Raw genomic sequence first — 25,310 nt, 5'->3', positions numbered from 1 at the left:
AAATTACCTTTGATTACAACATTTAATATGTCATCAAATGTTATTTAAGTGAAATAACTTGTTAAAATCACAAACCAAAGGTAACAAATTTCGAACCCAAGTCATTTGCTTATAATAATAATAATTAATTAACCATTATGCCAACCTTAATTGACATATTTTTTTATACTTAAGGTAATCTTTCTTGCCTTGGTGGATGTTTCTCAACAAATGCTATAAATTTGATTATTAATATTTATATAATAATAAGATGAATACAAGTTATATTTATTTATTAAAAATTAAGGTATATATTAACTTGTATACATAATAAATATTATCTAAATCTATATATAATAAATATTAACTAATAAATGATTTCAAAAAAAATATTAACTAATAAATATTAGTATATATACACACATTTCAGTTCTTCTATTATTTTTCAATGGTTACTAATTATATCCCAATACTTTATATAAATCATTAAAGAATGGTTTTTATGTTTAAATAAATTAGGTATACTCACATAAAACTCATTTTTATTATTGTACATATTTTTAAGGATTTATTTTTTATTTTCTAGTGTATCCATGCATATCTTGATTTTCTGTCTATATCTATACGTTTCCAAAGCATATCTCGATATGTCTCTTAAAATTACCTTTCTGATACAACTTGCATTTCCGATACTTTGAACCTTGACATGGAGGCCTAAGTATCCAACTCTTAAAGATAAAAAATGTGTTGGGAAGCACTTGTGAGAATTTCAAGTTAGATAGAAATAAGGCAAGCAAAGGACTTGTGTGCAAGGATTGATTTACAATCCAAATTAATATTAAGCTTAACCTTTTGAGATAAAGGTGGTGTTTAATTCATATAAGTTCTCTTATAAGCAAGTTTCCCGGTGTTTGTGACATCTTTTGTGCACTGTAGCTCCCACATGTGTCAAATATGCTATCAGATATCAGGTCCCCCTACATTGGTATGACCATCTTCTAGTCTGTTATGTTCATGTATATTTACTTGCCAATGTGAGTGGATTTGAGTCGAGTTGGGCTGAATATCTAGCTATATATTCAAGTTTAGCTCGACATAAAAATATGAAGTTCGAGTTTGGGCTTGAGATTGATTCAAGCTTGATAGTGAACCAAACTTCTTATAAAATAAAATATATATAATTATAATTATAAGTTCAATTAGACTAATGAACTTCACGAATTAAGCTTCACTAGGCTTGAACTTGGATTGATTAGCTAATGTGCCTGTATTTTTGGCTCAAGCTTAACTTGAAGCTTGGTTTAGACCAATTCGAATTAAGTTTTCCATGAGCCAAACTCGAATAGCTTGTGAAAAGCTCAGTTCGCATTCACCCCTACTTGTAAATCACCTTACCAACACAATTCTTAACTGGGGAGTTTGGATCTGCTACCTGCAGTACCTATGAGATACTACAACGTTGCATTAGGAACACCTCTCGTACTTGTATGCCCTTATTCATGAGGAGATGTTCCAATGTGTGGCTGTAGCATCTTGTGGGAGCCCAAATTTGATGTAAATACAAGCATCAAACTTGGCTAAATAACAAATCATGAGTGAGCATGCTAGTGTTTTGTACACTAGTATTAATGTGGCCCCCATTTCAATGAGAATTGATGCAAGAAGGTGGTGCAAATTTTGTATTAGTTTTTTGGATTTATCAGTAAATACAAATAAAAAAATACAAATTTAAGAGTACATATCATAGTTACAATACAAATAAATGGAATGCAAAACTGAACCAGATGTAATACGTATCATTCCAGGACCCTTCCGATATGCCCCTACATTGGGTGTATCGGGGGTCTGACCGGTTCAGGGGATGGAGGGGTCCAAGACCGGCTCCCCTGAACCAGTATTGAAAAAAAAATATTTAAGAAAGTAAAAAAAATAAGTATTGAAACACCCGATACGTCCCTACCGGTGTATCGGGCTATCAATATTTTGAACCTTGATTGATAAAAGCCGATACGCTCCTATCGACATATTGGCCTATATCAAAGCTCATCCACCTTTATTTTTTTTTTCATTGAAACTAGTTCAGAGGGATCAGTCTAAGGCTGATCTACCCCTGAACTAAATCACACCCCGATACGATCCCTATAGAAACATATCATTTAACTTTCGATACGATACGATACACCCCGTATCAAATGTATCATATCAAAGTTTCGAACCTTGCATTTTAAACAGGACTATCTAGACTCCTCTCTATAACGTGAAGGGAGAAATAAGCAGAGATATATAGCATAGGGGATGCTCAAGTAGTTGTTATTAATAAGATAAAATATGAAAGTTAAGTGTAGATTATTTTATTAATAACAAACGCTATTTTAATGATTTTTAATTATTTTAATTTTTTGGTGATATAGATTCAACATTATTTAAATGTAATGGATATGATTCGATCTAAATCCAAAAATCAAGGGTTCACGTTGGAATCTGGGTATTTTCTGATTTGATCCGATCCATTTGTAGCTCTCGGTAATGTGGCAAGTTGAAAGTTGAACATCACGTAGGGATTCCAATTTCCATCCGGCGGCTTTCTTGTCATCTTACAATGTTTTAATTTAAAGCCTGGAGGCCCCGGACCATTTATTGACCCTAAAAATGAAAAATCAGCTGGGTGCCAAAATTTCCGGTTCAACAAGGCAGTCGGTCCAATTAATCAGGTTAAAACCATGAACCCAATTAACTGTCCAGGTGACCGGTTCAACCGCTGAAGATTGGGGTCCGCAAAGCACAAAATAGAGTGTGAGTGTTTGTATGAACATGACAATATATAAGGCATATACCTTATTATTAACGGTTTTTTTTTATAGGGAGAAGTTTGATCAATGAGAAATATTTATGTTCTTTTATCAGATTTATGTGTGGTTCATGTAAAATTTAATTATCCAAGTGGTAATCATCTCATAGGTGGGAAGTTATCAATACTTGGATGCATGGTTTTTAAAATCAGACCGGACTGGACGGTCAGACTGGAAAAACCGGGAACCGGTCAGGTGACCGGTTCCGTTTTACCCCATAACTGTTATTTTGCCAAAAACCGTTGATCTGGTCAGTAAACCGCTGACCCGGGTGGTCGAACTATTCAAACCATTCGAACTGTCCAACAGTTTGAATATTTTTTATTTTTTTATTTTTTTCAATTTTTTATTTTTGTTGTTAGAATGGGCTGTCCATTCGGTTCGAATGGCCGGACCATTCAACCCAGGAACCAGACCCCTGACCAGTTCGATTTTAAAAACCTTATTTGGGTGAGACAAAATTTAATAATAGCTTTTTATGATTAAAATGATCATTTTCTTATTTACCTAAAAAATAAAATAACATAATAAGAATCGCGACATGTGTGAGGATGAGCTCAATCAGAGTCACCATGACTAAAGAGGCAGTGAGACAGGTGAGGATGCCATGTCTGGTCATGCGAACAGCAGCTGGTCTATCAATTCATCAGTAGTGGCAGCAGCTTCAGAGAACACTGTGGCCACCGGGAGAGACATGACCCACAAGGTGCAGCCTGAGACATGCCACCACCGTCATCCCTATCAAGTGGTTATTCAGATAAATGTATTTTATCAAGCTCTTTTATCTTTCAGATAAATAAGATAATGATTATTTTATCTATAAAAATCTATTATTAAAAGGGGCAATTTTGTCTCGTCTTAGTATTGGTATTTTTTCCTTATGTAGGAAAGTTTTGTTTTTTTTGGCTCTTTGTGGGAAAGTTAATTATTCACCTAGGAGATGGATAATAGGAAAAAACAACATGGGTATCTTGGTCAATGGGAACCAAAATCCTATTAATAAACTTTCCCCCCTCTCAAAATTAAGGGTGAGCAAAAAAACCGAAAAATCGAACTGACCAAAAAAACCGATCGAAACCGAATTGAAAAATCGGTTAACTGAATCGGTCGGTTCAGTATTTTTAAAAAACCAAAGATACCATTTCGATTACGGTTAACCAATCTAAAACCGGCAATTAACCGAACTGACCGGTATACATATATTCTATATATTTTATATATATTTATGTGTATTATATATATAATATATATTTTATAAATGAATAAATATGCATTATATATAAATACATATTTATAATATATGATATATTATTTATTAATTAAAATATAATATTTTATATACATTTATAACTTTTTATTATATATTTTATAATATATTATAAAAATTAAAAAACCAACTAACCGAACCGGTCAACCAGTTAATTGACTGGTTTCGATTACTGTTTTTCAAAAAACCGATAGGACCAATTCGGTCCTAAGAAAAAGAACAGGCCTGAAGGTCTTGGCAAGAGGCTCAGAAATAGTATAGACCAGACGAAGAGAATGTATTCTGACCAGAAACTATGCAAGTTTGTGATTATTCGAACTACTGTGGTTTTTGGGCTAGTTGGGACTACAAATTCTCTGGCCACGAGAGGCGTACTACTGACTTAGATATGTGCACGGACAATGACTGGAATTGGAATTTGCTCCTCACAGCCACATATCCCACCCTGTATTAGGAACATCTTTCATGAATTATAAATACAAGTATGGAAGATGTCCTGATGTGCAGCCAGGACACACTGTGAGATCGGTGTGAGACATACTTTGTGAGGAGCAGATCCAGACTCCAATGGCTGCCCCCATTACAGACCCTGCAGCTGAGACGACTGAGACTGTCCCATAACTACTAGCAATCTTTAAGTCGACCAAGCACGAACAATTAACAAATGACGTGATTCTCGATCGAATGCTCACACTGTCAAGTACTGTTGTTGAGTGAACTTAATATTGAAGGCTTTGAATTTTTATTGCTGGAACAAGATAAAGATAGAGAGGGAATCCAATATTACTATTCCAATATTCTAAGCAGCAAGGAGGGGGGCGCTACGTTGAAAGGTGATTCTTTTACAAAAGATGAGTTGGAGAAGAAAGTATTTGGATTTCTTTATTCTGTTTTCCTGTGTTGGGATGGTTAACTCAAAGGTATTTCTTTTCTTTATGACTTTATGCCAATTTTGTAGTAACTAAGTTCTTTAAACAGGACTCTGGTCGAACCATTCCATCTCGTCAATGACCCGGTGACCCATCCAGTTGAACCATTGAACTGTTTGATCTGATCAATTGATCATGGTTCAGACGTTTATTCTTTTTTTTTCCCTTTTTGTGTATTTTTAATCGTTTCTATCACTGATATTAATACTTCTCATTTGTTACACTTATACGAGAAACTTGCAAGTTATATAATTTTTGTATTTCTTATATTTTTGTTTAATTAATAATATCATTTGACCCATTTGACCTATACAGTTGACCACTAATCCACAATCAGATGAAAAAGCGACTCTGTTTTATTTGAATGGGTCCGGCCCATGGGCCCCAGCCCAAAGCAGTGTAAAATGCTCATTTGGTCCAATCCAAGTTGTACTCCTAAAACTTTAAATGTATGGAGTCAGGATCTTCAGCCACCAAAATTCCCTCTCAACATATTCCAACATGATATGTGTTCATATGTGATCACATGTATGGTGGGTTCCAGTCTTGTGGTGGGTCCCACACATAATGTATAAACACATATCATTTTGAAACATATTGTGAGGGATTTTTTTTGGTAGGAGATCTGGATTCCTCCCATGAATGACAAGAGATGTTCCAAATGTGTAATTATGGCTGCGTTTGGAAGAGATACAAATGCCGGAGCAGTGCATTAATGCATTCCAGTTCAACTTTGCATCAGTAAAGTTCCTACAATATGCTTTTGGAAGAAGCCCACCGGTAAAGTTAAACATGATTCGATTTGGAACCTGAATCTCCTACAAACAAAATTCACCAAGGTTCGAAATATCGATATAGGGTGATATGTTGGTAAGGCTTATCGGCCTGTATCGATACTGTTTTTAAAGCTTTTTTTTTTTTTTGAAATTGGTTCAGAGGAGCCAGTCTACCCTCTGAACCATTTGCCGACCTGAAATACCCCCTGTAGGGGTATATCGGAAAGGCTCTGATGCGATATATATCGACGAATACGTGACAAAATTTTGATCCTTGATGCTCACAAAGTATCCAGCTGCGCATTGAGAATATCTTCTATACATGTAAAATTCCTATGCTTTCACAGCATGTACAAAGTTTTTACTTGCAGAGAATCCCCTCGCATCTATTTGCCTTTTCCTTTGAGATAATCTGCTGCTTTTAGGAGCATAATTTTAAGTTGCTTGCCTTGAAAATTAAGAAAAAAAAGTCCTTCACTCTCGCAAAGGTTTTGTTTCTTTGTACTGTAAATCCAAACCGGTTCAATTAATATGCATTTTTGTGCTCAGTTGATGTAACTTCTGCATTCATCTATTGGTTAGTGCAAAATTTGCATTCAATCCATTTGCACTGGTGCAAAGTAAATAATTAACAATAAAGGAAACCAACATGAATAAAATTTAAAACCAACAGATTATTAGATGACTATGACATTGTTGGAGGGCCTTAGTGGCACACTAGATCATCCTATATCCATAAATTGAAAATCTGAGACTGAATTCATTTAGCTTTACTCTGGAAATCCTCATCATCATCTCTAACTCCGAAGACTGCATGAAAAATAACTAGAGGTAATCCGATGCCAAGTGACAACAGAAGGTGAATCACAGCATATGTGCGGATGAGCTCAACAATGGTCACTATGACCAAGATTCCAATGCCAAGCACTAAGCGTTCAATTAAACCAGTGATGGCAACCAACGAGGTAGTGACAGGAAGCAACAGAAAATCAGTCAAGCTTGTAATTTGTATCACCGGAGGGAACCAGATTTGATCCAGTATCGAAATTGCCACCACCGTCAATAAGGTCCCAAACACCAAAGGTCTTCTCAAGAGGCTCAGAAAGATCATGGCCCAGACAGTGAGAGCATAAAATAACCAGAAACTACGCAAGTTTCTGATGGTTCGCACTGCGGCAGCTTCTGGGCTAATTGGGCCTGCAAATTTTCTGCGTTTTTGAGCTATGAATTCCTTGACCTGCTCAAGCTTGACTATCACTGCCCCCGCCATGGCACCAGCAATAAAGATAGTCGCATAACTATCCATTGGGCGATGTCAACGGCCATGCCACCACCACCTCTCCTCGTCTTAAATAATCTTAATACTTGAAACAAGATGGATTAGTCTCCAAGTAAAGAGAAAAATAAAAAGAATGTTCTTTTCTTTTTTTGAGGGTTTTTTTGAGGGGCGATTTTGCCCTCATCTTACGTGATAACACGTAGCACCTCATAACAGTCAATTCACACCTCAGCACCTCGGACACCTTGCAGCCACCTTGGTCACCTCGGCACCACCTTGGCAGATCAAACTGCCATTGGATTGGCAAAACATCAAGTCGGCGTACCGACCTGATTCAAGTTCAACTATCAACCTACTTAACGTGCTGAGTGACCTCCTCCACGGGTAGAGTGTCGTTTCTGACTTCCCCGAGATCACAACACCATGTTGGAAGAAGCCGGTTATCACCCCGCCCGTTTCGGATGCAACTGGATAAACATTACCTGCTTACACAGAGTTCATCTTTAGGCGTGAAATCGCCTTCGAACCAAATGGGTTGGAGATCTTGGACGCGCATCGTGTCTCACGGCAGCTAGCTAGCCTATATGAAGGCATCCCCATTCACATAAAAGGTATGTGCGATTTAGCTCTCATACACTCTAGCTCCTGCGTTCTTGCAATCACATTATTAGTTTGTTGACTTAAGAATCAGAGTGTCCACCCTAGGTAAAGCAACCCGGACACTTTGATATCTACCTTCTTGCAGCTCGGCAAAGCGGCTTACTCAGTTTGGCACTCGAGCTTTCCGCCAATGGGGAGAACCAAATCGCGCACCATCAATTGATGTTGTCTGTGGGAAATTATACCCAAAAGCCATACTCTCACACTTCCATTCCAAGTACGTCTTCATTGGCATCTTCCAGCAACACTCTCGTCAACAATCATGTTAACAACAACTTGGTCACAGGGGGGCAAGATCAACCCGCTATGCACCCTGAGATCCCCTCTGTGACTATTGGGTAGTTTACCATGCCCCTGACCTTACTAAGTGTCCCTGTCATGCAGAATCCCAACTTTCCTCTACCCAACATGAACACGCCTCTCTTGCCAATCGAGTCCTCAGAAGTTCTTGTCGGGATTGATGTGCACTACTTCAACGAATTGATGTAGTACATCCACGAGATAAACTTGTAGATGGGGACATGAGAAGAAAGCCAACATAGTGCTCATGAAGAAAGCCAAGGGCAAGTGGTGCATGCGCATCGACTACACCAACCTCAACTGAGCCTGCCTAAAGGATTTTACCACTCCCTAGGATTGACTGCCTAGTAGATGCGACCTCGAGGTTAAAGCTGTTAAGCTTTATGGACGTCTATTCCGATTAGAACCAAATCCAAATGGATCCAACCAACTAGGAGAAGATGACATTTGTAACTGAAACAAGCTTCTGTTGTTATAAAGTGATGCCCTTTGGCTTGAATTAATTGGCAATAAAGTGATGCCATTTGCAATTGAAAAATGCTTGGGTGACCTACCAGCGTCTTGTAAATAAAATAGTTTTTAAGTAAATTGGCAATAAAATTGAAGTTTACGTTGATGATATGGTTGTCAAAACTCGATTTTCGTACTCTCTGATTTCTGACCTAAACAACATTTTTAGCATTCTAAGAAAATATAACATGAAGCTCAACCCTAACAAGTGTGTCTTTGGAGCCACATTGGGCAAGTTCCTCGAGTACATAGTGAACCGAGGTCGTCCTAGATATGAGACCCCCTAGGTCAATTAGAGAAGTTCAAAGGTTAACAAATTGGATAGCCACCCTGAACCAGTTTATGTTTAAGTCGGTTGGGCGGTGCCTTCCATTCTTCAAGGCCATAAAAATTAACCAAGACTTTGAGTGGACTGAAGAGTGCCAGCTCGCGTTTGACGAGCTCAAGAGGTACCTCAATTTGCCACCTTTGTTAACTAGGTCGGAACCCGAGGACAAACTCAAACTCTACCTCTCTATGAATGATGAGGTAGTCATCTCGGCTCTAATTCGTGAGGTGGACAGAGTGCAACGACCATTCTACTACGTGAGTAAAGTCTTATATGCCGTAGAGACCATGTACCCAAACATCGAGAAGTTGGCATTCTCGCTAGTGCTAGTAGCTTATAAGTTGTGTCCTTACTTTCAGGCCCATACCGTCATGGTCTTAATCGATTGACCCCTAAGGCAAGCCCTCCAAAAATCTGAGGTCTCGGGTAGGCTGACAAAATGGGCAATTGAGCTCAGTGACTATGACATCCGGTTTGAGCAACATCGAGCGATCAAAGCACAGGTCCTGGCTAACTTCGTCATCGAGTGCACATTCAGCACCGACCCCTGAATTTTCCGAACTCGTGACCACTTCAGAGGCATCAAACAATCCAGAATCCAGCCCGACTTGGGATGGGGAGCCCTAGATCCTCAATGTGGATGGCTTGTCCAACCAGCATGAAAGCAGAGCTAGGATGATACTCTATGGACCTAGCAAAGTGAAGCTAGAGTATGTTCTCCGGTTCATAATTTGAGCGTTGAAAAATTAAGCTAAGTATGAGGTGCTGATAGTCGGGATATCGTTGGTGAAGGAGGTCAGCGTGAAACATCTCATGGTGTGCAACGGCTCACAACTAATGGTGAACCAAGTGAATGGGCAATATGAGACTCAAGAGCCCTCCATGTTGGCCTACCTGGCCAAGGTTAGAGAGCTCCTACCCAACTCCCACTCTTGGTACATGTAGCAAGTGTCGATGTCCAAGAACACCGAAGCCGATGTGCTCTCAAAACTAGCTGGTGTGATGGATGCTACGAAGAAAACAATCTATATTGAAGACCTGCCATGACCTAGCATAGAAAGAGTGGTAGAAGAGGTTGCTCCTATTTTGGCAGCAAAGCCGAGTTGGATGGATCTGCTCGTCAACTATCTGCACCTTGGGACCCTACCTACAGAGAGATGGATCTGCTCGTCAACTATCTGCACCTTGGGACCCTACCTACAGAGTGCAATGCAGCTCAGAGAACGCTACGACAAGGCTATTATTGGCATTCACACTCCCCTACATGCGTTGTTTGCGCCCAACTGAAGTGAGCTAGGTGTTACGCGAGATCCCTGAATGTCTCTAGGAGGACACTTGGGGGTAGGGCACTTGCCCAAAAAATGCTACGGCAAGGCTACTATTGGCCCATGATGAAGGCAAATGCATTGGAATTAGTTTAGAAGTCGACAAGTGCCAACAGAATGCTAACGTACCATACTAGTCTGTTGTCAACCTGAGGTACCTTATCAGCCCATGGCCATTTGCATAGTGGGGGATAGATATCCTTGGTCCCTTTCCACCTGCGACCGGACAAAGGAGGTTCTTAGTCATTGCAATTGACTACTTTATGAAGTTGGTGGAAGCTGAGCCACTAGGTACCTTATCGTCTATAGATTCGGACTCCCCAAGGTGTTGATATCAAACATGGGGAAATTGTTTGAAGACATAATATTTCAGGATTGGTGTGTCGAGATGGAAATCCATCAAAATTTTACTACGTTGGCTCACCTTCAGGCAAATGGTCAAGCCGAAATGACAAACAAGACAATACTCCATGAACTCAAAGCTTGGCTCTCCCGATAAGGGTTTGTGGGTGGGCGAGTTGCCTAGTGTCCTTTGGGCTTACCGAACTACTATCAAGATGGCAACTAACGAGACTCCTTTTAACCTAACGTACGGGATGGAGGTTATCATCCTAATTGAGATTGAAGTGCCAACCTTATAGTCTGAGATGTACAATGAGGAGGCTAGCAATGACGAGTTGCAAACGAACCTCGACCTGATGGAAGAATTCCATGACTTAGCCTATATTCGGCCGTATTGTGGCATACCAAAAATGAGTAGCTTGGTATTATAACATCTGAGTTAAGAGGTGCCAATTTTGAGTTGGCGACCTGGTACTCAGGAAAGTTATGGTACCTAAGCGAGGCGTGGTAAAGTTAGGTCCGAATTGGGAAGGCCCTTATAGAGTTATCAAGGTGATTAGTGAGGGTACGTATGAGCTCAAAACATTGGATGGGAGACAAGTACCCCCATGCATGGAACATTGAGAACTTAAGGAGACATTATGTATGAAGAGTTTGAAAGTTTCGAGCGACGTCCGCAAAGACTACAAATTTCACTAAGTATAAAAATGAGACTGCCCGCCCTGGCAACCTGGTCTAGACGATCTACGCTATGAGCACTTTAGCTAAGCTATACACAAGAGGAAGTCAAGTCGCTTTCATCCCTAAGGCCCCTTATGTCGAACTTGGAAAATGTCAGTAGCTCGGTAACTCAGACATATAGCTCGATAACATTTCGACTTAGCCAAAATTGCAAGTCCAGTTGTTTCAAGACCCCGACATAGGCGCACTTTGACAATCCCAGATCGTGTTTTCATACTTAATCTATTTTCTAGCAGTGAAAAATAAAGAGTGAGAAAGAAGGCACAAAGTGTACAGGAAAGATCGTTTCATTCAAAAACAAAGGGGAATGACATATAGCCAAACAAAGAAAGCTAAGAGCACATAGACTCTAAAAAGAAACAATTAAGAGCACACAGGTTTTAAAAAGAAGCATTAAGGAGCATGCGGGTTCTAGGTACAACAATTCCTTGAAGAAAGTAAACAAAAACTCCCCACCGGAAATCACTCATCCTCATCACCTTGTAGATCGTCGTCAACCTCATTCATGCCCTCGTCCTTTACCACATTGTTGACCTCGCCATCTTCCTCGTTCAGACTTAGAGGCTCTTGGTTGACCAACATGGCTAGTTCATCTGGTATCAACCTAATAAACAGGTTACCAAAATCAAAGTTGGGATGTAGGGACTTAAGGAAGCGACGATGTAGCTTGAATCCCCTCTTCATATAAGGAAGGGCGTTATTGACCTTTTCATGCTCATAATCTAGCGACATGCATAAGTGCTTGACCGCTGTGACCTTGACACGACAAATATCCTTAGTATATTTAGTTTGTCGCTCTTCCAGCTAACGACCCTTAGTCTGCACTTCAGCGGTCAGGGCAGCAATGATTCCTTTGGTCTGCTCCAACCCGTGTTGCATGCCGGTACTAAGCTTGAGGAAGCGTTGGTGGTCCTCCTCTACACTACGGTGAGCCGCCTCAACACTCAGGTGAGCTCCTTCTAGTTGGGCCTACAGGGCCTCTATGTTCGCCTGCATTTCACAATTTTCATGCTTGGACAAGGTGATTTGATTTAGCAAGACCTGGCCCATCATGTTCATTTGCAAGAAAGAAAAAATAAACAAATAAGGTCTAGAAGGAAAGAAAAGCAAATATCAGAAATAGAGGTCATACTTGAAGGATAAACCGAATCATCCTTGTGCCAACATCAGAAGGATCAAGCCCATTGTAGAATTGTAAGTCCTCATCGAGAAGGATTCCTCTTCCCATTTGTAGAGCAACTAGAGGATCAATGAGATGGTCAATGATCGAAATGTCGATGTTAGGGATGAAATGGGGTATGTTGGAGTGATAGGGGCCAATAGCGCATTCTTCTGGAGTGACCTGAGGGGATGGGATGACCAGATCTGTGGCAATCTAAGTGGGCTCTACGGACATGTGGTCACTACCCCCTTCAAGGTTGGCGCCCTTGGCATGCATGTGGAAGGCCTCTCCTCGGCATCGGCCGATGAACCCTCCGTTGATGAGTGAAGCCGCCCTCCTCTTCTTCTTTGAGGGCCTCTTAGCCATTGCTAGGAGAGAACTAGTACATGCCAGCCTGAGAAGACATACAAAAGAAAAGTAAGTTAGTCGAGCTAGAGGGTAACCTCCAATATAAAAACAAAAGACGATTCGGCCGACCTACCTATGGGACTTAGGTAGGCCTGAACGAGCATAGGATCCGCTAAGAACTTATCTATTAGTAACCACTAACATACGAGGTGTTGGTCTTCAACACTCAACTCTTCATCGAACTCGACCTCAGAGATCTTTCTTGCCCTACGTCGCCAGACGATGTCTATAGGCCAACTGACCTCCCATGAAATGAAGAAGTACCTACTCTTCCAATCCCTAACTTTCATGGGAAAACCTCCTAAAGCTTATAACCTCGGCGAAAAGACAAGTAAAAATAGTAGGGCTCATTTGGAACCTTCTTTATACTACACATCTCCGAGAAGACATCTATATCTTGAGTAAAAATTGTCCCCACGAGGGTTCGAATGGCATTCGAGTGAAGTTTCCCCAAAGAAATATTGTAGAGAGAAAGCACCTCAACAATGAATGGGTGAAGAGGAAATCAGATGCCAGCGACCAACACTTCGTCGAAGACACAAACTTTGCCTCAGCCATGACTCCAAGGGAACTGGTTCAAGCCAGGCTGAACATAGTTGAATTCACTTGGGATGTATAATGCAGACGCTAAACCAACAATTTCGTCTTTGCTTAGCTTGCTAGGAACAAACTGGGAGCTGGCCTCTGACTCTTGCCAAGAAGTTGACCCAATGTGGGAATCTCACCGATCTCGTGCTGTGGGCCCCAATGTGAGGCCCCAGCAAGATTTTGCCCACTGAACTGTGAACAGTCTTAGTAGAATTCTCCTCCAATTGTTTGCCCCACTCTCTCGCTGGAAATCTCAAAACAATGCAAATGGGACCGCCCCTATTTTATAGCCTTGGACATGGAAAATTGACGGACAAGGCGACATGATGACAGATCGACAGTCTAGAAGGGTTCACACTCGCAGGAGAATTTGAATTTTAAAAATTTACATGCCTAATTTGAAATTTGAAATTCAAATTTTTCGCGTTAACCTGCCCTTGAGCCGAGTTGGGCAAACAAGACGAACGATTTGTGAACTAACCGAGCGAATCACCACAAGTCAAAGACTAGGTACGAGCTACTACCTTCACTGAACCGGCATCGATTTGGGAGTGAGGGCAATTGATGAGGGCTGGTTTGGCCCTCTAGTGACGTGATAACACATAGCACCTCAAAACAATCAGTTGACACCTCAACACCACGTAAGTAAACTTTGGAAGCGCCTCGAACACCTAGCAGCTGCCCTGACGACCTCGGCACCACCTTGACAAACCGAAGTGTGACCAGCCCAGGAAAACGTCAAGTCTGTGTAAGAGACGACCTTCTTCCGCCGACCTAACCCAAGTTCAGCTATCGATCTGCTTGTCGTACTAAGCGACATCTATTGCCGAATTGTTGTTTCTAACTTCCCTGAGATCATGGCGCCACGTTGGAAGAAGCTGGTTATCATCCCACTCGTTTTGGAGGCAACTGGATAGACATTACCTGCTTACGTAAAGTTCATCTTTGAGCATGAAACCACCTCTAAACTAGATGAAGTGGAGATCTCAGACACGCTTTGTGAGTCTCACAGAAGCTAACATATATAAAGGCATCCCCATTCACAGGAAAGGTACGCACAATTTAGCTCCCATACACTCTAGCTCTTACACCCTTGCAATCACATTATTAATTCTTTGACTTAAGCATCAGAATGCTCACCCCAGGTAAAGCAACCCAATCACTTTGGTATCTTCCTTCTTGTAGCTCAACAAGGCGACCTACTTAGTTCGGCTTAGTTCGGCATCGGACAGTAGGGAGCACCATATCGTGCACCATTAAGATCCATCCATGGTGCAAAGTATTCCAAGAAGCTCTTGTCTTGAAACCTTCAAGTTTTAGCCAATGCTTCCGAACCAGAACACGACATTTTTCCTTTGTTCAGCCTCCGGTTTGGTTTTGAATTTTATTCTTTTAAACACTTATTAGGCTATTTCCAATGTCTTTGACCTATCGTTAGCCCAATCGGTCCAACCATTCAAACTGATGATAAGTCACAGTTGCAGAACGGACTAAACCCCAAATCCAGTAGTCAGTCCAAAACCATTGGCTTTGTCAGAGACCCATCCACCCAAATTTGAAATTGGTCACCTTTTATGGGTTTGTAAGAATTAATATTACTTTGTAATGATTGAATATGACTTTTGCAACAGTTTGAAATGGTTAAGAAAACCAAGTTCCGACCATGCTGACAAATAACATTAAGAAAAACCAAGGAATATGCATCATTAGTAGCATCAAACATGGCTATAGAGAATAGAAAACTAACATGCAAAATTTGTCACATTCCTTAGCTATTGGTCACTAAAAATCAGTCATGGAGACTTTAAGTAGGCATTACTTGCATTCCCTTTCTCAATTAACCTCCTCAGCACACAAAGACCTTCATCCAAAGTCATTTTAACAAAAGCAAAGGTGCCAACACATGCGGCACCAAAGGTATACTCGATGACTATAAGCTATTTCAAAGCTTATTTGGCAAGCAGCAACTAGAATAAGTACATGCAAAACTCTCCATAAAGCTCTAGACAAGGCCACCTCCTCTGCAGTTTGAGCTATATATTACAATCATTTGTCAGACTCAGCCTATACAAAAAAGCCATCCACATCCATCCCTTAATATTCCAATATTCAAACATGTCAGCATTATTTGAATATGGCAAAGGGAAGGGAAAAAGAAAGACGGAAAAAAAGTGATTAAAAAAAACACCAAACCTCATTTACACAGTTCTTTTGCATTGCAGAATGTAAAACCATAAATACTGCAGACTCCCTTCTTTCCAAGAGTGATGCCCATATAACCACTCAGGGATAAAACCATTCTGTATGGACAAACTCAGGGATGAATAAGATGGGGGAATACTGTGCTACTACTAGTGCTGGCCTGTTGCACGACAAAACTTGAAGATGGGGGTAGTAGTTCTGCCTGAGGGAAGGATCCATTGGACGGCACATCCAGCAGTAGATCTTGGTCGGAACTATCATCAGTAAACTGGAAAGAGTCAAACATGAAGGAACTCCCATCTGGAGGGAAAGCAAATAAGCTACTTGGACTGAAGCAAGACCCATCACTTTCAATGTAATCCTTTGTGAAATAGCTGGCCTTCATGACTCTTTTGGGACTTATTATATTCTTAGGCTCTGAAATGGAAAAAGAATCCATGAGGTTTGGATCCCAAATACATTTGAACAAAGGTAAGCAATTCTTTTTTATTTACAGAATACAAACTAAGGAGGTGAAAAAAACACTGGACTTTTTTTATTCTGCTCAAAAAGCCTTTTTTGTGACCAATGTCATGATTAAGAGTTCTACAAATGTAAAGTAACAATAACAGCACTCACTTTATGGTGGTGCATTAGAAAACAGCTGACCTGGAAAGTTTTGATTTTGTCCACCACATGATCTCTTGACAGTTGATAATTCACTTGACCCAAGGACACCAGTTCCTATTGCAGCCCCCTTCCCTTCTGTAACCTTTTTACGTTTCACATCCTAGAGCCATGGAAACAGAGAACAAAAAATTAATTGAAACACACAAACCAAGGATCAAATTTTCGAAATAATACGCCCCATATCGGGTATATCGTAACATATCTTCTGATTCCTGATGCACCAGTTTACAGGTGTTTTCAGGAACCCATTTTTTAAATTATATATATGTAACTATATTTAAAACTGAAATTTGAAACAAAAAAACACTAAAAAATAATGGGAGGGAGTATTGTTGAAAGTACCAATAGACAGAGGTGTATCCATACTTTAAACCATGATACAAACAGAGAGTTGAAGAAATTGCTTCTTTTTATCAATATAACTAATCAAAGCTTTATTGATATTTAAGTTGAAGAATGATGTACAATCAGAAATATACCAAGTATCTCTATTTTGGGCTATATTCCCTGCTACCCTCACCTCTGATTTCAACTTTTTGCTTATTACATATTCCCATCTTGGGATCAACACAGCAATACAGTTGATTTCTGCTCATTATTTGCCTTACCAAAGCATCAGCTATTCCGTTAAACGATCTTAGGGTCCAGTTAAGAAGTTGTTCTCAACTTCAACTCTGTAAAACCAATTGTTTTACCTCCCTCATAAGGTGTCTATATTCCCAAGAGCATGTACTGTTATACTTACCCAAGAAGAAGGTTGGATACAATTCTATTTTTAATTTCCAGTAAATCCAATCAACTCAAGTTTTTGATTGTTATGACATCCAAATTTAGGTTATTAGTTCTTACCTTAAGCAGATTATAGTGTTCTACCCATTTGGACTTTGTCAAATTGACCAACACAAGCCGCTTCAGAGTCTTACAGTCTTCAGTGGTCCCTCCAGGGAAAGAGAGATCAAAGACTCCTTCCGCAAGAAGTTGCTGAAAGGAAGACAAGTTCTCTTTGAACTGAGGGCTATCAAACATGCTCTTAAGGCTGCACATACGACAAAAAGATATTGCATCACTGTCATGGATTAGAAACCCAAAAACCCGAAATCATCTTCTGCATTACACATACAGGGTATACGTGCAAATAAAATAAATAAATAAAGAAATAAATAAATATATATATATATAAACAAAATGAAATGGCAACAGGAATAGCTTAGCCTTCCCCCTCTAATATCTTCCAACTGGATTCTTTAGATTAGTCTAAACAATCTAGGAATCTACCAAGAGGAAACAGGGTTAGTGTCCCTCTAGCCGTCCTCCATACATGGGGCCAATTTCAGCCTAAAATCTGTGTTGTGCTTGCAACAAGGCATTTTATGAACAACTTTCAACAAAAAATTATGTTTCTGATAGATAATATGATTTGGGGAATCACCAATTAAAGGTGGGGTGTAGGGCTGAAATGGAATGCAGAGATTGAACACATGGCTAATAGGCAAAATTATCTCTTCAAGTGGAAGAAAGAGGACAGGTTGCACAACTAGCATAGTTGTCAAGGTGATGCCTACGCGACAAGGTGCCCTTGGAGGCTCGCCTTGCCTAGTCGCCAAGCAGTTTTGCATAGTGTAATAAAATACTTTTATATTGTTTTTTTGTTTCTTGAGATTATAATTATAAAATAGACATTATTAAAGAAAAATATTCATTTTTTGTGTTTATAAACTAATTTCTTTTTATTATTTTCTTATTTGTAAGGGTTTAATCAACACAAACATTGCTAACTTCTGTATTGAACCCTCAATGACTTCAAAATCTGAACAATAACTAAGGGAAGAACTTAAATTTTGTCTAATCAAACATTTCTTCTTCCACCTTTTCTTTTCTTCTTTTCCTATAACAAAATAGGGGTTCAGCCCCTAAATTTTACTTAAAAAAATTGTAACCATATCCTAGGGAACTACCCTAGGATATATGATTTTTACTTAAAAAAATCCATTGCCTAGGTGATGCCTAGGCGCCCGCCTAGGGGACTAGGCGACAAGGTGCCCCCCTGTCGCCTAGCCTCGCCTTGGCACCTTGAAAACTATGACCGCTGGTTTACAAATTCTATGTGCACATTATACAATTCTCCAATCTATGCTTTTGCAACCTTGTTATCATTGAAAAATGAGTAATAAGGATACTAACCTGTCAGGAAGTCTGGCAGTATCTATAGAAGGTAGAAATTTCATCAATTGCTTCTGGTCTTCATGTGTCAAATGATTCACAAACTCCTCGAAGTCAATGACATCCTACTCCAAACATGGACTGCAATCATGTAAGCTACACAACAATCTAAGGAAAACAGAATATTAACCACCTAACTATGAAAACTGGGTCACACTGAGAGCCTGATAATTGAAACTCAGATGCAGAATCAAGATTCGAAGAATAACTTACAAGTAAAATCAAATAAAAAGTGTTAGAAGTGCAATCTTACTTCCAGACTTATGGATCTAAGCAGTGAATTGTGATGCCGCAGAATTTGTGATTTTTCAATGAGCTCCTTATCCCTGTGACATCAAGAATAGGAAGCTTAACCCACAGAAAGAGATTGAGTTATTGTGCTGAGTAAAATTTTGTTCTGCCCATGCATACCAGGTATACACTGGGATGCAGGACCAAGACCTGTAATGGGTTCTCCACTGTTCTCTAAACCATGCTTAGGAAGTGATAACAGAAACTACAACTAGTTCCCAATAGAATTCAAAACAAGTGACTCACCTTTTAGTCGGATCTCGTTGTGTGTCTTGTCCTGTAGACTTCTTCAATTTCTCCTTGCCAAGACTCGGAAAATATACACCCTTGTTACCATTATGTACAAGAACAGATGCAGAACCCGAGTATCCCTCATGTACTAGGCATGATTTGTTATCTACTGAAAGAGAGCTGGCTTCAGATTCTTCCTCTCGAGCAACTGCACTCGGGTGCTTGATGAGAATACTTCCATGTCCTATCTCAACAGAGACCATTGGGGTCTCACTTTCGAAAAGCAAGTCCTCTTCTGAAGATCCCGAGAAATAAGAAGATGACTGTTGTTCATGTAAAATCGAGCATAAATCTTTTGTAAGCTTCTCAACAGAAGATGGCTTTGGGCGACTGACACAAGTCCTCTTCCTTGATGGCACAAGTGTATCCCACACTGTGGATTGGGGTGGACCTGAAAATGTCATAAACTGGATTTATGAACTTGAGCACATCAAGCACAATAGCAAGCTACTACATCGATGAAAATGGATCATGAAAACTTCAATTTCACCTGTTAATAATCTTTTACACATGTCAGCCTATTATTCCAGTAATGATTTGGATAGTTATTCCCTTATTAGGTAAAAACGTACTACCAAAGAAAATAAAGTGATGCCAAATAGCAGGCAACACATTTGGTAAACTCTGAATCAGAAACACAGTTCTGCTTGACAGGAGCTACAACAAATAAACAGAATTTCATATATTTTAACTGTGTATTAACATCTAGATATAACATGCCAATTTTGTTATTTTATTCAAGACATGGAAATTGGAACTTGGAACCACTATTCAATTCTACACTCCAGTGCTATTTTTAGGCTTTACAAAAAGTAAAATGCAAAGTATGAATGAATACATACACACTACTATTTCAACCCTCATATGGCCTGTGCTTTATCCATATAAAACGCAGACATGAAGAAATAAGGATATTGATTCAACCTGTCAAATCACTTGCTTCTGTGCCACCAAATTGTGCACAACTCTCCGAGTAAGATATGGCTGATCCTGAACTTGATCTGTTACTTGTATCTTCTTCAATAGCCTTCCGGAAGTTTTGGTCACATTCAGGGGCTTCCCTTTCAGCTACCATATTATCGTGACTTTGTCTTCTTTTGTGAAATTTTGCATCTTTGGCCTTAATGGGTATGCTCTTCACTTTTGGAGCTCTATAATCGTCATAATCATCAGGCTCTACCCTGGCATGTAGTGGAGTATAGTTTGCAAGTGTTCCCTTGGTTCGCCATCGAGACCCACATGCGTTACAGAGAATTGGCTTTTCTGGTGGCCCATTACGCCAAAGAGGGGTACCTATAGCATCATTTATTTGCCAGCAGCCAATGTATAAACAAATCAATAAGCAAGAACAACTTGAAAACGCACCATGGATTGAACTTTAGATACAGAAAATGAAGAGTTGAGCATGCTCATATAAATTGTTAGCAACAATCTACAGTTGTGAAGGTGATAAAGCAAACATGCGAGGCAATGGTTTTTAATTAAAATGAACTTAGTTTAGCTTATTTTCCTAGTTTCTTTTATGTGTTAGCTATAGCATCATTTATTTGTCAGCAGCCAATGTATAAACAAATCAATAAGCAAGAACAACTTGAAAACGCACCATGGATTGAACTTTAGATACAGAAAATGAAGAGGAGTTGAGCATGCTCATATAAATTGTTAGCAACAATCTACAGTTGTGAAGGTGATAAAGCAAACATGCGAGGCAATGGTTTTTAATTAAAATGAACTTAGTTTAGCTTATTTTCCTAGTTTCTTTTATGTGTTAGCTATAGCATCATTTATTTGTCAGCAGCCAATGTATAAACAAATCAATAAGCAAGAACAACTTGAAAACGCACCATGGATTGAACTTTAGATACAGAAAATGAAGAGGAGTTGAGCATGCTCATATAAATTGTTAGCAACAATCTACAGTTGTGAAGGTGATAAAGCAAACATGCGAGGCAATGGTTTTTAATTAAAATGAACTTAGTTTAGCTTATTTTCCTAGTTTCTTTTATGTGTTAGCTTGTTTCCCTAGTCAAAGTGAACAAGGGGGTGAATCATCTATTAACTAATGCCTAAGGAGGAGACAAAGAGAATGTGCAATTAGAGGATCAGAAAGAAAAGCAGGCAAATAAAGGGACAAACTACAAAGCACTTGTTATGCTGAATATGATAGGAATAAAGGGAAGAAGGTTGGAGAATGCATGCTTGTGTGAATGTTGATTGGAATATCATGGTGAACGCTACTAGTTAAAGTCCAATTGTGGTTAAAACATATTTTGGTTCTTTTAACTAAAAAAAAAACTTAACTTTTATAATGCCATTTTACCACTTTTGTCCTTATTTATACATAATGATATGATGTAGCACAATATGCATGATCAAGCAGAAGGAAACTTCCAAAAATATGATGTTCATACTTCATACACCTAGGTGGATAAGTTTGGCACACTCCCATGTAGAAACACCAAGGCAAAGAACAAGGCAACCTCCAAAAACACACTTATTGCCTAGGTTGACACCTGGGCATCATCTTGACAACCATGGTCAATTCAAAATAATACAACTGATGTTTCCTGTTATTCTACGAAAAGTTGACATGAATAAAGGTTATTAGGCTATTAATCATGCATATAGTACCATATGCAAAAAAATCTTTATTTATGATTACACGGCCATCTACATGTATGTAGCCATTTTTTTACAATGCAAGACCATGTAAGTCTCTTTTGTAATGAAAAGCCTAAAAGACTTATTAAACTTCTATAGCAGAACCATTAGCACTATGATTCTTAAGCATTTCTCTACATAGAAAATATTCTGAATGTCAATTGGTTATCAGTGAATAATTAAGATCCCAGTGTTATATGTGCAAGTACACCACGATAAATAGCAAACAAGACAGAAAATACACTCCTTTGCAATGTTGTAGCCAGGCCATAGCACAGGCTATTATAAAAGTGATCATGAACATCATATTTATGATTGCAACTCTGCCCAACTTGCAATGGTTGTTACATGGAGTTGTATTAATTCAGGACACAAATCAATATGTGATTTGAGGCTATTGTAACCATGTACAAACATGTACCAACAAACTGAATCTCAGAATAAGGTAACAAATATCCCCTAGGTTACAAAAAGTCAATAACAAGTTTAAATTTTGGAAGGTTAACCAGCAGAACCAATTCCATCCTACATGGTAAATCCAGGATTGAGGTAAATAGCAGATAGATTCCCTTACCCCACCTATTTAATGAAGTTGAGATGTCTTACTGCAAGAGGCCCTTAAATGGAGATGATAGAACTTGGAAAGAACTTAAAATGCTGATTTAACCAGGATAATATGAAATTATGTAGGTGCCCTTGGTTATTTGGTGAATCACCAACTACTGACATACGTCTGTAGAATTTCAACAGCTCAGGTTGGATGCAACTGTTCTTTACTAACTTTTATGCAGTCCTGTTTTCCCCCTCTCCTGTTATTGTTGTGAGGTTCTGGTTAAGTTTAATATATAAAATCAATGAATTCTTTATTCATTTATTTTCTAAGTCTTCCCTAATGTAGGTTTTGTCCTGTGCAACATCGGATGCAAAGCAGTGTGGTTGACAAGAATGTAGGAGTGGATGAAGGATATAAGTGAGGCAAACAGACTCAGGGATAGAGTTCAAGCAACAACAATCCACTAAATGAGAAGAAAAGCCAAAGAGCAAGTTTACAAGAAAATGAACAAACAGAAAGTTGGGAAGCAGGTAGTGATAGAATCCTTAGTTTGGGCTAGGAGACACTAGAGAAATGTTAACTTTTAACCAATGACTTGGAAAATGCAATACCAAGCCAATGACCTCAACAGAGGCAGAAGAATATATGTAACCGAGCTGAGCCCAACCTAAATGAGCTTTCATAATAAATATCAGTCTCCCATTTGTCTCAATGATTTTGGTGCAATTCCTTTCAGGGGCAATGTTTCCCAGTGTCTATATAAATGGAAAAATGTGAAAATTCTGAACCATGCTATCTCCTTTTCAAACTCATTTCAGTAGTTTTGAAACTTGTCCCCTTTCTAATATCAAACAATTAGGAAGCAAGAATAGAATGCAACAACTACCACTAGTGTATGCACTCCCATAATTCTGATTAAAATAGAGAATCAAATTTAAGTTTTAACATTTGCATCAAGCCTCAGCAATGTAAAGAAATAAAGATTCTTTTCCAAGGAGAAACTCAAATAGTTTTTCTGCTACAAAATGCACCCGATGCTCAGCTCTAAAACTACAGAAGAAAAGTATTTATTAGGTGTAGAAAAGCATTGGTGTAATGTAGTAGATTTCAGAAACATTTAAGAACTTATTGAGATTTAAAAGTATCCCTTCAGGAATTAGATGGAACAGTTTCAGAAACAGTACTACCAACAGAACATCAATTAGGATGAACCTGAGAGTAGATGTTTATTAGTAACCTATTCATATAAAACAAAAACAATCAAAATATGAGAAGCAAAGGACTTCAAACATTGAGTTTAGCACAAGTACATTAATCCTAATCGATCCATAAAAGATGCCCTTCAAAACATAGAGAATTATAGATGGAAAAGAATTAGAACGAGGCATGACTCAATAAAAAATTTCCTTTTCTTCTTTTTTTCATAAAGAAACTGCCTAAAATGGCAGGAAGGTATTAAAATAACCAAAACACAGATTCTCTAAGAACCCAGTTCAGTGTCGCCTGCGAAGTTAAAACGCCAAGGAAATGAATGGTTATATACTTAAAGGAATATGAACACGAATGTATAACCAAAAAATGGAAGAAGAAAAGAAGAGAAAAATTATTTCAATACACAAAAATTCATATAAGGACAAATGTTCAAAGAGAAAAGGCGGACACTTTGTAGTCTTGTATCATTCAATAAATTCACAAACGAGACAGAGAGGAGAAAAAGAATTACACATCACAACATATTCTTATTCATTTTCCTTGTTCAAGTAATCTCTTCATCATTGAAATACACTATTGTCTGGACATCTCTCTCGACAGAAGAAATTGATTTAAATAAAGAATCCCCATTTACATAAATGAGGAAAAAAAAGAAAACAGAAGCCAATTTTTTCTTGAATATTCAGCACCAACAAAGCAGAAAACCATGGAAAACGAATAAAAACTCACTTGTAACTCCACAGTGATAGCAAGGCCCTTGCTTGCCCATGCTTTTCTCGCTCCTTAATTACCAAACAAAGATTCAAAATAAAGAAAAGAAAGGGAAAAATAAGAGAAAAAGAAGCCCACTGATCTTCTTGATGAAAATTCAAGAAAAAAAATGGAATAATTTTCGTTTGTTCTCTTCAACCCCGTTTAATCAATTTACTGGGTGTGGATGTCTGTTCTGCTAAAACCCAGGTAGAGTTTTCAGAAGGAAACCAAAAACCCAACAAACACAACAGGTTCTTCCTTATAGTCTCAAAAAAAAAAAAAAAGAGAAAATAGCAGAATCAACCAAATACAGGGAGGCTGAAATGGGATTTTAGCCCGGAATCTGTACAATCCAATGGAAGATAAAGAACCCTTGAAGGAATCAAAATAAAGGTGGAGAAACGAAGGTAAAATGGAAGGTGTTTCTATGACTTCTTGTTGTTGTTCCTATTGTATATAGAAGAGTAAATGTTCAGCTTTCATTGCTTTATTTTGATGTTATTGAAAAACTTGCTACTCCTTTTTATATAAAAAAAATGAATTTAATTTTATAATGGAGTAAGGGTAGAGGAATATTATTACATATATCCTGTTGACTCTGGACTTTTCTGCTTTAATTTTTACAACCCAAAATCAAAACAACACCACCCATAACCCATTTAGATAGAAAAAGAAAAACGAGAGATCAAAAAATAAAAAAAGAGCAAGAGCCAAAGAAGTAAGAACAATAGAAAAAGAAGAAACAAACAAGAAGAGCTTTTATTTTCTCTAGTTAACCGTCCATTACCCTATGATGTTGATGACTATGGCGGGGATGTAGCTCATAAAATAACTATCAGTGGATTTTTTTTTTCTTGCAAAAATCTAACTCTAAATTAAAATTAGAAAAAAAAAAAGAAGAAGAGAGGAAAGCTAGAAGCACAAGAACCTTTAGAAAAAGAAATTTGATTTTTTTAAATGATTTCTTAATTTCTAATAAGATGGAAACGTATACACTGTAATACTGCTCTACATC

At 38.5% G+C, this 25,310-nt stretch overlaps 1 protein-coding gene across 1 annotated transcript; it reads right to left on the bottom strand.

Annotated features, from left to right (window-relative positions):
• Positions 1–15,241: 15,241 nt before the first annotated feature.
• LOC148880571 (GATA transcription factor 26-like) lies at positions 15,242–25,096 on the bottom strand. Its single transcript, XM_088962530.1, has 8 exons — positions 24,272–25,096; positions 20,041–20,409; positions 19,072–19,507; positions 18,788–18,860; positions 18,496–18,599; positions 17,164–17,350; positions 16,294–16,414; positions 15,242–16,062 (listed from the first exon to the last, which is right to left on the bottom strand). The coding sequence occupies exons 1-8, from the start codon at positions 24,309–24,311 to the stop codon at positions 15,758–15,760; spliced, it is 1,635 nt and encodes a 544-aa protein (XP_088818656.1). The 5' UTR covers positions 24,312–25,096; the 3' UTR covers positions 15,242–15,757.
• Between the last annotated feature and the right edge of the window lie 214 nt (positions 25,097–25,310).

Source organism: Nelumbo lutea, chromosome 1 (assembly GCF_056320005.1).
Source record: "Nelumbo lutea isolate HS-2025 chromosome 1, American lotus-T2T, whole genome shotgun sequence".
NCBI lineage: Eukaryota > Viridiplantae > Streptophyta > Magnoliopsida > Proteales > Nelumbonaceae > Nelumbo > Nelumbo lutea.
This window is presented reverse-complemented; position numbering and strand designations above follow the sequence as displayed.

What these genes read in the sequence shown, in the direction of transcription:
- LOC148880571 (XM_088962530.1), bottom strand. Translation starts at nt 24,311, where the DNA reads ATGGGCAAGCAAGGGCCTTGCTATCACTGTGGAGTTACAA. An exon ending in TTAGATCCATAAGTCTGGAA is followed by an intron (nt 18,600 to 18,787) that starts GTAAGATTGCAC and finishes TGTTTGGAGTAG; the next exon opens with GATGTCATTGACTTCGAGGA. An exon ending in ACTGCCAGACTTCCTGACAG is followed by an intron (nt 17,351 to 18,495) that starts GTTAGTATCCTT and finishes TCGTATGTGCAG; the next exon opens with CCTTAAGAGCATGTTTGATA.